Below are 12,517 nucleotides of genomic sequence, written 5' to 3' on the forward strand. Positions count from 1 at the left end.
TCCTATGCGCATGCGCAGAGGCAATTTTTTTTTTTTTTTAAATTTAAATGTTTATTTTAATTTTTATTTATTTTTTTATAAACCTTTATTTATAAACTGCAACATGTACAAACAGCTGAGAAACAATAATCAAAATAAGTATGGTGCCAGTATGCTGTTTTTTTTCAATAAAATACTGGAAAGGATAGAAATGTAGTTTGTCTCTTTTATCCGATTATTAATCGAAGTAATAATCGACAGATTAATCGATTATCAAATTAACACTAGAAGTCCCAGCATTTTTCTGTCTACCTAGAAGACCCAGAGAGGGGTCATTTGGCCCGACGCTTTTCCCGAATACACTAATCACTCATTTTGTTATGGTAATGAGGCTGTTAGGGGCAGTTTGTCTAGGTAGACAGAAAAATTATACATGTGGGAAATGCCGAAAGGAGCAATGGCAGTGCCAGGATTGTGAGTGACTGCTCAAATGTATGTCAGTCACGTTTACATGGACATGGTTTTTCATTCTTTGTAAATATGCTTTTTTCTTTGTAAATTTTTTTTTAAAACTATTTTTGGCACACAAAAATAACAATTGCTTCTGCAACAACCCTCCACACCAAAACTGGGAAAACAGTTGCTTTTTCATTCTTTGTAAATATGTTTTGTTTTGTATTTTTTTTAACAATAAATGTCAGAGTGTTGATCCCTTCATTCTGTTGATCCTTGCAAAAACACACACAACCTACCTCAGAACTAAAGCTTGAGCTGTAAGGTCCCCTCCCCCACACAGGCTCAAGTGGCCCCCTGCCGTGTGCCACTAACAGCCACATTTTCATAACAAAAGGAGTGTCCACAGGGGGGACTAGGGGTCAAATGACCCTCTTGTGTGTTTTCTAGGTAAAAGTGTCAATTGACCCTTCTCTGGGACTTCGCGTGTTAATCATTAGTTGCAGCCCTAGTTATGACCGAAAGGACAAGATCACGGGTACAAGCGGCCGAAATGAGTTTCGTCCGCCGTGTGGCGGGGCTCTCCCTTAGAGATAGGGTGAGAAGCTCTACCATCCGGGAGGAGCTCAAAGTTAAGGCGCTGCTCCTCCACATCGAGAGGAGCCAGATGAGGTGGTTCGGGCATCTGGTCAGGATACCACAGGTGATTATGGCACGTCCGACCGGTAGGAGGCCAAGGGGAAGGCCCAGGACACATTGGGAAGACTATGTCTCCCGGCTGGCCTGGTAACGCCTCGGGATCCCCCGGGAAGAGCTGGACGAAGTGGCTGGAGAGAGGGAAGTCTGGGCTGCCCTGCTTAGGCTGCAGCCCCCGCGACCTGGCCTCAGATAAGCGGAAGAAGATGGATGGATGGATGGAGAATACTGGACGACAGCAAAGACTTACAGCGTGTGGAGCATCAGACCGCGTCCACAAAGTGCATCCATACATGACATGACAATCAACAACAAAATAGGAGCGCAAGACAAGAACTAAAACACTACACACAAGAAAACACCAAAAAACTCAAAACAAGTCACAACGTGATGTGACAGGTCATGACAGTACACCTACTTTGATACAAGAGCAAAAGTGATGCATGCTTGGTTATGGTTTGAATTCATATCCAACAATTGCGAGAACTACTTTTTATTGTCAATATCGGCTGCTGAGTTTCATTTTTTTAATGTTTTCTGCTAGTGGTGTGCCTCGGGATTTTTGCAATGAAAAAAATGTGCCTTGGCTCAAAAAAGGTTGAAAAACACTGGGTTAAATCACCAAAATGATTTCCGAGCGAGGCCACGGCTCACTGCTACCCTCACCTCACCTCCCAGGAGGTGGAACAAGGGGATGGGTGAAATGCAGAGAGTAATTTCACCACACCTAGTGTGTGTGTGACAATCATTGGTACTTTAACTTTAACTATCCGTGGTACTTGAACTTTTAACTTTGTACAGTATTTTTATATTTGTTATCCACTTCCGGGTGAGCCTTTTTAAGGCGCTAAATGTATCTCAGTTCAAAACTGATCTCATCTGTTTCTGGCATGCAAACGAGATGCTCACCTGTTCCAAATCATAATCACAACCCACGACGGCTTGTTATCCAGCGTCGTCTGTTTGACTTGTATTTATCATCTCAGACAAAAAAATAATATTCTCCAAAATATAATCGTCAATATGATCCACTCCTCACATACAATCTCCAAAGTTGAAATAAAACGTCAACAAAAACTTACACTCCTGAGCTTCAGTAGAAAGTGTTTGAAGTCCATGTTACTGTCAATCACCGTATCCGCTCCCTGATTCCCTCCGAGGCGACAGTCGTAGACGCGAATCCTTTTTTGGGCCCGCTTTTCCTCCGGTAGACATTTTTTGTGAGAGATGGACATGTTCTGGTCCTACTTGACATCAATTAACTACTTTGGGAAAACAACATGAGCGAGTGGGGTTCTCCCAACCTCGAAACTGCGTCGGAGAGATGCGTGAGGCAGGAAAGAGCTGTTAGAAACGAACGAGTCTTTTTACTGAATCGAGTGCGAGACTCGCTTGCGTTGGTCTTCGTTTTTCCACTTATTCACCCCTGCTGGAGCAAGATAAAAACGAGTTCAGGTAATAAGTTACGATTTTTGGCAATGTTTATTCAAATAATAATGTAATACTAATAATACTCATACGAACTCGAGTCAGATAAATGAATCGAGTTTACCGTCACTACTCAGTAGCGGAAACTGAAAACGCTGTATTTTATACATGTACTTCCGGTTTTGGCAAAGCGAGACTTAACAACATTGGCGATGTCGGTGGTGGTGGAGGGTGGGTGTGGGTGGTGTTTAGACACTTGCTCGCTCATCGACCAAGGCTACGAAAAGTGTTTGACGAGGGAAGGTGATACCTGGTCAAAAATGAAAGCACGCTTCAAAAGGCGATGTTTTCTCATTTTAAAGCCGCATTGTGGTGTGAAGCCACGCGGTGCTGCTGTGGAGGAAAACGTTAAGCTAGAAATGCTGCCAAAGGTAAGTACTTACCGTTTTTACAAAATAAAAATGTTCATTAAGTAGAATGAATATACAAACCCCGTTTCCATATGAGTTGGGAAATTGTGTTAGATGTAAATATAAACGGAATACAATGATTTGCAAATCATTTTCAACCCATATTCAGTTGGATATGCTACAAAGACAACATATTTGATGTTCAAACAGATAACAAATGTTTTTTGTGCAAATAATCATTAACTTTAGAATTTGATGCCAGCAACACGTGACAAAGAAATTGGGAAAGGTGGCAATAAATACTGATAAAGTTGAGGAATGCTCATCAGACACTTATTTGGAACATCCCACAGGTGAACAGGCAAATTGGGAACAGGTGGGTGCCATGATTGGGTGTAAAAGTAGATTCCATGAAATGCTCAGTCATTCACAAACAAGGATGGGGTGAGGGTCACCACTTTGTCAACAAATGCGTGAGCAAATTGTTGAACAGTTTAAGAAAAACCTTTCTCAACCAGCTATTGCAAGGAATTTAGGGATTTCACCATCTACGGTCCGTAATATCATCAAAGGGTTCAGAGAATCTGGAGAAATCACTGCACGTAAGCAGCTAAGGCTGTGACCTTCGATCCCTCAAGCTGTACTGCATCAACAAGCGACATCAGTGTGTAAAGGATATCACCACATGGGCTTAGGAACACTTCAGAAACCCACTATCAGTAACTACAGTTGGTCGCTACATCTGTAAGTGAAAGTTAAAACTCTCCTATGCAAGGCGAAAACCGTTTATCAACAACACCCAGAAACGCCGTCGGCTTCGCTGTGCCTGAGCTCATCTAAGATGGACTGATACAAAGTGGAAAAGTGTTCTGTGATCTGACGAGTTCACATTTCAAATTGTTTTTGGAAACTGTGGACGTCGTGTCCTCCGGACCAAAGAGGAAAAGAACCATCCGGATTGTTATAGGCGCAAAGTTGAAAAGCCAGCATCTGTGATGGTATGGGGGTGCATTAGTGCCCTAGACATGGGTAACTTACACATCTGTGAAGGCACCATTAATGCTGAAAGGTACATACAGGTTTTGGAGCAACATATGTTGCCATCCAAGCAACGTTACCATGGACGCCCCTGCTTATTTCAGCAAGACAATGCCAAGCCACATGTTACATCTACGTGGCTTCATAGTAAAATAGTGTGGGTACTAGACTGGCCTGCCTGTAGTCCAGACCTGTCTCCCATTGAAAATGTGTGGCGCATTATGAAGCCTAAAATACCACAATGGAGACCCCCGGACTGTTGAACAACTTAAGCTGTACATCAAGCAAGAATGGGAAAGAATTCCACCTGAGAAGCTTAAAAAATGTGTCTCCTCAGTTCCCAAATGTTTACTGAGTGTTGTTAAAAGGAAAGGCCATGTAAAACAGTGGTGAACATGCCCTTTCCCAACTACTTTGGCACGTGTTGCAGCCATGAAATTCTAAGTTAATTATTATTTGCAAAAAAAAATAAAGTTTATGAGTTTGAACATCAAATATCTTGTATTTGTAGTGCATTCAATTGAATATGGGTTGAAAAGGATTTGCAAATAATTGTATTCCGTTTATATTTACATCTAACACAATTTCCCAACTCATATGGAAACAGAGTTTGTAATTTGGCAGCATACATTCCCGGTCCACGACATTAAATCATCTGCAATGCAACAATAAAAACAGTCAGAGCTTTGTTTACAAAAATAATAATGCTCTGTTTATTCTTTCAGAAAAGGAAAAGGAAAGGAAAGCAAAGTCATCTCAATCAGGGAGAGATCGATTCAAACGCTTTTCATGAGAAGGTAAATGCCTATCAGTCTTGTGATTGTTGCTGTCTAGGGCTGGGCGATATGGCTAAAAATAAAACAAAAAAAGTTTTCTTGTATAGGTTTTATTCACATGACGTCAAGTCCGGCTCATTAACCATGCGAGGCTCAAAGTGGTGGGCCAGCAAGCTTCTGTTGTCATAGCGCTGTGGGTGGCATTTTGCCTTTCTCAAAGAAAACTGCCCAATGCTTGCGTTGTTTCAGGCTGTTGGAACCGTTCAAATTGTGAAAAGGATGAAAGTTAATCAAGGGCGAAAGATGTCAAGATTTTACGAAAAACAACGAGAAAAGGTCACACGCACCAAGGGAGCAAGGAAAGTAGAAATACGCGCAAGTTTGCTGTGATCTACCTAACAGTAGCTCCTTGAATTCCTTCTAAGTCTATAACAAGATCTGATAGCTCAGTTACAGCTCTTTTTATTACCAAATATGTGTTTTATGTTGCACGATTGCACCAAGAAAAATTCCTAGTTTGTGAACCCGTTCTCAAACAATGGCAATAAAACTATTCTATTCTATTCTATTCTATTCTATCACTCTGCTGAAGGTTTGTTTGACATACTTTTAACATTTAGTTTATCCCATTTTTAAGTATTATCTTAATATTTGTATTTGATCTTGTTTCAAAGTTCTTAAAACACATTTTTGGTACGAGTGCGATCTTCGACTAGTCTTTAAAAACATCAAAGCCTTCCTGTCATAAAGATTATCTTTGACTAGCTGTTGGAATAATTGTGTGTAAGTTCTCACAAAAAACCGTTGTATTACATTGTGTTCCGGATAAGAAGATAAAAGGCTGTCTTTTCAAACCTACCAAGAAGAAGGCTTTTAAAACTCCACTGTGACTTCAAGTCGGACAGATGGCAGGATCTTCAAACTTCCAGGAGGAACTCTCTTTGAAGTATTTAAACAAACTCTCTTTGAACTATTTGGTAACCAAAGGCAACGCTATTTACGACCCGCTGCCCTCTTGAAGCAGCTGTGGGCAGGTGGGGGGAAGAAAGTCAAATAAAGAATGGAGGAGGCCAAGCTTCTGGCAGGGCGTGGTGGAAGACGGTTCCGAGAGGACTGTCGCCACGTCGCTCCTCATGGGTCCAAATTTAATTCTGTCTCTGTTTGATTCTTTGCCTCTTGTCTGATTAATAGATGTCAACAGTGTTTGAACCTGACATTAGCTTTTAAAAAAATGAGTATCTGTGTTGGCCCTGTGATGAGGTGGCGACTTGTCCAGGGTGTACCCCGCCTTACGCCCGAATGCAGCTGATATAGGCTCCAGCACCCCCCGCGACCCCCAAAGGGACAAGCGGTAGAAAATGGATGGGTGTTTCGTAAAGCACCAACTCGCTGAGTCTAAACAAAATAAACCTAATTAACTAATTATAAAGGAAGCTTTCAGCACATACACAAAGTTGAGATCTACAGTTATATTTTGATAAAAACTATTGATCCACAAGGGAAATTGTTCCACACAGTAGCTCAGTTTCAAAGGATAATATAATGCAGGACTAAAAATGTACCATAGTAGCAATATAAAATATAACATATATGTAATATTAACATATTATATATACAGTATATAATATATACTGATATATAACAAGACGGGGAAAACAAGCGTTCTCCTTAATGGCGCGTGTAACAGAAATAAGGCAACAAACGTGGGTGTAGACACAAAGTTCAATCATGAAATGCAACCTTACCCAAGCAGAAACTATGCATATTTATCCGGGAGAGTTTTGATACCAATTTCCTTGACCCAGCTATACACAAAGTTTTAGACCTCCATGCTTTTCCAAGTTTTCATCTGTTTTGTCTGTGGAATGATGTCTGGGAATGTGACCTACATCTAATCTTTTTTTAATAACGTCTAGGGATAGTGTAGGGTTAGTTTCTGGTTTTAATAGTAAGATCCAGGCCCTCTGCGAACATATACTTTACTGCACATTGGCCTTGTTTGGTTTGGTGGCCCACCACTTTGTTTACTTCTGTTCAAAAGTCACGTGACTGGATTAAACCCATTGGTCGATGTCGATAATTATTGATATTTTTTGACCTACGGAAAATATGGACCAGGAGGAAATGTATTAAATGTTAACCTTTTTACCTTCTGGTTATAATCCATTCAGCTATCAGAGTAGAAAATAAAGGAATTATCAACACAACCATGGAAAACACACAACGTAAACACATTTCTAAAATCTCAAAAAAACACTTAAAGGTGTTGTTTGCGTCTTTTTCACTGTGACATTTTTCAAAGCAAAAAATATAACAAGAACACCATCGGCGAGCTTATGTTACAACTAGTGCAGTGGTTCTTAACCTTGTTGGAGGTACCGAACCCCACCAGTTTCATATGTGCATTCACTGAACCCTTCTTTAGTGAAAAATATATTTATTTATTTTTTTCAAATTCCAGACAAAGTTATGTTTTTTTTACTGGTGCACAAAATTAACCGTGCATGAGCATCACCTTGTTCAAAGAACAAAACCAACACAGTGCATGAAGTCACAACAAATTACACACCTGCAAATCAGATGGAAAATTAGAGGGAACATTGTTTGGGGGTATCCATAATACGCCGATAGGGAGAAGTTTTTATTTACACGATGAGTCGGGTGTGTCTTGAACGCCGCGGTGGAGGCTCCGCCGAACCCCTGAGGCCGACTCACCAAACCCCTGGGGTTCGATCGAACCCAGGTTAAGAACCACTGAACTAGTGGTTTAACAGAACACATTTGTTTGCCAATTGTCTATATTTTTCACAATTACAAAGTTTATGTCACAAATTATTCGCTCTCTGGAGCACTCATTTTTACTTTCTCTTCTCACTCAATGCAGAGAATCAACAGCAAGATGGCGAAACCAAATGTGATTGTTGATACTGTTTCGCGATTGGCTGTTTAATGTGCCCCTCCCATTGCTTACTGATCATTTCGTGTTCTTTCCGGTTTCTTCTGACTAAAAAATGTAATCTAACGCATTTTTTAAAATGGATATCAATTACGTGTCTGTCGCGATATATATTGATATTGTTTTATCGGCCCAGCCCTATTGCTGTCTAATATGTTTGATTTCATGACCGCTTTTTAAATGGGAAACTGCCATCATCCATTCAGTATTTAAGGTTGATCCTATTTTACTCCTTAAAACGTCCTAATGAGCGGGAACAGGTCTGGAGTTTACTGATTAAAGGTTTTTAGATGTAATTTCACCGCATTGAAACAATGAACATTGAAAAGATGCTGTTTTTGGAGGTCCAAAACCAAAGATTCATGTTCCAGGCATAGCCTGGGACAGCTATTTTGGAGGCCTGTGTGACCACTGACCCGAGTCACATTTGGAGGTACGCATTTGAGTGTACTCGAGAGTAAATTTGACGAGAAGTGGCCAATGTTGCATGGCAACTTGGGTACATCATTTGTGGTGATTGGTTGAAATTGCATGAATTGGCACGATCGCAACATTGTGAATTCCTGGGGGGGGGGGAGGGTCTTGTTTTCGTAGGTTTTACAAAGAGAATAAATAAGATGCACCTGGTTTTTGATTGATTGGTTGAAAAGTTTGACATCTTAAAGAATTGAATCCATGTAATGCTTTAAAAAGGCAAATATATGGCACAAAAAGGCTTGTTTCTATTGTGGTCCATTACATATTCATTACATTTGATACATTCAATAATAAACGATATACAACCTGTAACATGTATATACAAAATTACGTTAAAAAATTTATAAATTATGTACGGTACATATACAAAGTATACATGTCAGGTGATTTGAAAAACAATATACCGTATTTTCCGCACTATAAGGCGCACCTAAAACCTCCAATTTTGTCAAAAGCTGACAGTGCGCCTTATAATCCGGTGCACCTTATATATGGACCAATATTGAGCCACAACAAACCTAAACTTCATTTTCATAAAGTTTAAGTCTCGCAACTTCTTTTTCCCCGTAGAAGAAGGAGCGCTTCTTCTACGGTAAGCAGCTGCCAACTTCATTTTCCTCTGTACGAGAAGAAGTTCTTCTTCTACGGTAATCAGCCGCTCTTGTAGAAGAAGAAGCGCGCGGTGCATGCTGGGATATATGACTGCGAGAGGCGTGCCGTTTCATTTCCATTTGTGTGTTTATGTAAAGACCCCAAAATGGCTTCTATTAAGAGACACGCTTACGACGCAGAGTTTAAACTCAAAGCGATCAGTCACGCAGTAGAACACGGATGACAGAAGGCGAACACACGTTCACCAAGACAGGGAGACAGTGCCGGACGACATACGCCACTATCTGCCAGTGGATCATAAATGCCTGGGCTGATATATCAGTCTCAACTGTGGTCCGAGCTTTCAGGAAGGCAGGAATTGTCACTGAAATGCTAGACAACAGCAGCGACACTGACTCGATTAATGACGACTTCGACGAGACGGAGCCGGACATTTTGGATGCTGTATTCGCCCAACTGTTTAATTCGGACACTGAAGAAGAAGAATTCGAGCGATTCGTGGATGAGGAATAACTTCATAAAGTGAGCTTTACATGTTTATTTTGTGTGTTGTGTTGTGTGACATTAATGTTTGAGCAACGTTGAGTTATTTATATTGTTATTGCTCTGCACTATTTCGAGTGTTACTATTAAGGCTGAAACGACGCGTCGACGTAGTCGACGTCATCGGTTATGTAAATACGTCGACGCCGTTTTTGTGCGTCGACGCGTCGCATAATTACGTCACACTACCGTCATGGCGGAGCGCAAAGCAGACTGTGCAAGCGAGGGGAAAAACGCACGCCAAAAGTCGTCAAAAGTGTGGGAGTATTTCAATACACAGCCTAATAATGTTGTTGTATGCACAGTGTCGAGCGTAAATGGCCTATCATAGCAGCACAACGGCTATGAACGAACATTTGAAAAGAAAACCATCAACCATCAACTAGTCAATCGTCCGCGTTAGCATACGTTGTCATCATTACACAAAAACATGAATGTGTCATTTGTATCTGCTAGGGGTGTAACGTTATGTGTTTTGTATTGAACCGTTTCGGTACGGGGCTTTCGGTTCGGTACGGGGGTGTACCGAACGAGTTTCTAAGCTAAAGCTAACTTTAGCTGCTAAAGTCTTAACAAGTTGCTTTGCTCCTTCTGCGGCTGCCTCTGTCTCAGCACGCAGCATTGTCCCACCCATACAACCATCTGATTGGTACACACGCAGCATTGTCCCACCCACACAACCATCTGATTGGTACACACGCAGCATTGTCCCACCCATACAACCATCTGATTGGTACACACGCAGCATTGTCCCACCCACACAACCATCTGATTGGTACACACGAAGCATTATCAGCCAATCAGCAGTGCGTATTCAGAGCGCATGTAGTCAGCGCTTCAGCGTGGAGCAGATAGGTGTTTAGCAGGTGAGCATCAGGCAGTGGACTCTCCCCAAATGATAATAAACACCTCCCAGTCAACTACTAGTAACATCACTATGAGCCCGTTGACCTACTAGAAATTTAAACTGCAGCTCAGCTCACTCGCAGTCCTGGCTTGAGGTGAAGGCTAATTAGCTCTCAGTTCCAGCCACATCGACCCCTTCTGAGCGCCTATTTTCAGCTGCTGGGAATATTGTAAACAAGAAAAGAACCAAAGCATGTAGACATGCTAACCTTTCTTCATTACAACTGTTAGTCACTCACTGGAATGAGTAGAATTGGTTATTGTGTACTGTGTTGGACTGGATGTTTATTTTGCACATTTTAAAAGCAATACTTAATGTTTACAGTCCTCCAGAATATTTAGATTGGCACTTTTTTGTATTGATGTTTATCTTTATTTTTGCACATTTTAGCAAATAAGCAATACTTTCACTTTTGTTGAAATGTTTACACTTTTGTTACAGAATATTTCGTTTTGCACTTTTTTGTATTGGATGTTTATCTTTATTTTTGCACATTTTAAAGCAAAATAAGCAATACTTTTACTTTTGAAATGCTTATACTATTGCAGAATATTAAGATTTGCACTGGATGTTTACTTTTATATTTGCACATTAAAAAGCAAATAAGCTACTTTTAATTTTGTTAAATGTTAAAAGTTTTAAATGTTTACATTGTTACAGAATATTTTGTCATGTTGTTGTCAATGTTGACTGAGTGGCCATACTTTTTTTTTTGTAAATAAAAGCCATGCCTTTTGAAAAAACTGGCCTACTTTTATTTGTTCATCTTCATTTTAAATAAAATAAAATAAAAAATAATCGGTAAAAGGAAAAATAATCTATAGATGAATCGAAAAAATAATCTATAGATTAACCGATTAATCGAAAAAATAATCTATAGATTAATCGATAGAAAAATAATCGTTAGCTGCAGCCTTAGTTACTATATTGTGATTGCACTAACGTTTGATTTACCGTAACACGAGTAAATCAGCTGTTTATTCATTTTGGGAGTGAACAGAGTTGTCAGAACGCTGGTTTGTAATCTATTAATAAAGTTTGACTGACCTGACTGTTTTGTTGACGTTCCCTTTAGCGCAGCTCCATCTAATGCAGGGGTCGGGAACCTTTTTGGCTGAGAGAGCCATGAAAGCCAAATATTGTAGAATGTATTTCCGTGAGAGCCATATACATTTTTTTTAACACTGAATACAACTAAATGCGTGCGTTTTTAAGTAAGACCAACATTTTTAGAGTATAATAAGTCTCTTATTATTTTTAATATCATTGGTATTCTGAAGCTAACCAATAATAAATCAAATACTTCTTACCATTAATGCGACCCTCTTGTACCCCGAAGGACAGCTGGGATTGGCTGAGCCACCCGCAACCTTGAACAGGTGCGGTAGAAAACAGATGGATGGATTAAAATGCATGAGAATGTTTTATATTTTGAACGTTATTTTTAACACTGTGATTTCCAGCGGAATTATTAATTACTTATCGTGTTAAGCAATTTCAGCTAAGATTTATCTGAGAGCCAGATGCAGTCATCAAAAGAGCCACATCTGGCTCGCGAGCCATAAGTTCCCTACCCCTGATCTAATGGATGCATAGGTGCGCCTTATAATCTGGTGCGCCTTATATATGAACAAAGTTTTGAAATATGCCATTCATTGAAGGTGCGCCTTATAATCCGGTGCGTCTTATAGTGCGGAAAATACGGTATACAAAAAATGGGGGCGGGGGGTATATACACTATGTACATGACTATGCACATGTTGTGCAAAACAGAATGAGAAAATATATATATATATACACTATAACCACATATATATATTTTTTTTTTTACATTGCCTCTTAGAGTGGTCTTAGGCCATATTGCATATTGTGTATATTGTGTTGTTTTTGTATATTGTGTGGTTTCTTCTTCTTTTTTAAAAATGCAAAGCACCATAGGGAAGCAACCTAAATTTCGTTGGACCTGTACCTGTACATGCACAATGACAATAAAGATCATTCATTCATTCATTCATTCATTCATTCATTCATAAACCTGTTTGATGCTTCAAAGAGTTGCTGGGGATCAATTTTGGTTCAGATCAGGTAGAGGTTGAGCTGAGCCATGATTTCATGGCAAGTTTTTAAAATTTAGTAGGGAAGTTTGAATTTTAAGGACTGTTGGTAGTGCATTCCACTGTGTGGTGGCAAAATAGTAGAATGCATTTTTTCCCATGGCAGGGTAAAAAATATTTGTTATGTG

General features: G+C 39.9%; 2 protein-coding genes across 6 annotated transcripts in view; one reads left to right on the top strand and one right to left on the bottom strand.

The window, feature by feature from the left end:
• smchd1 (structural maintenance of chromosomes flexible hinge domain containing 1) overlaps nucleotides 1-2,481 on the bottom strand; it is a 99,622-nt gene extending 97,141 nt beyond the window's left edge. The window contains exon 1 of one of the 2 annotated variants that reach the window (XM_062021575.1): nucleotides 2,211-2,481. In XM_062021575.1, coding sequence (XP_061877559.1) covers nucleotides 2,211-2,363 — 153 coding nt within the window. In that variant the 5' untranslated portion in view covers nucleotides 2,364-2,481. The remainder of the gene's footprint in view (nucleotides 1-2,210) is intronic. The other variant, XM_062021574.1, reaches the window with a different exon arrangement.
• A 287-nt stretch (nucleotides 2,482-2,768) lies between these two features.
• Nucleotides 2,769-12,517, top strand: part of mettl4 (methyltransferase 4, N6-adenosine) — a 58,754-nt gene continuing 49,005 nt past the window's right edge. For all 4 annotated transcript variants that reach the window (XM_062021577.1, XM_062021579.1, XM_062021576.1 and 1 more), the window contains exons 1-2: nucleotides 2,769-2,987; nucleotides 4,730-4,801. In XM_062021577.1, coding sequence (XP_061877561.1) covers nucleotides 2,769-2,987; nucleotides 4,730-4,801 — 291 coding nt within the window. The remainder of the gene's footprint in view (nucleotides 2,988-4,729; nucleotides 4,802-12,517) is intronic.

This window comes from Entelurus aequoreus, linkage group LG15 (genome assembly GCF_033978785.1).
Source record: "Entelurus aequoreus isolate RoL-2023_Sb linkage group LG15, RoL_Eaeq_v1.1, whole genome shotgun sequence".
NCBI lineage: Eukaryota > Metazoa > Chordata > Actinopteri > Syngnathiformes > Syngnathidae > Entelurus > Entelurus aequoreus.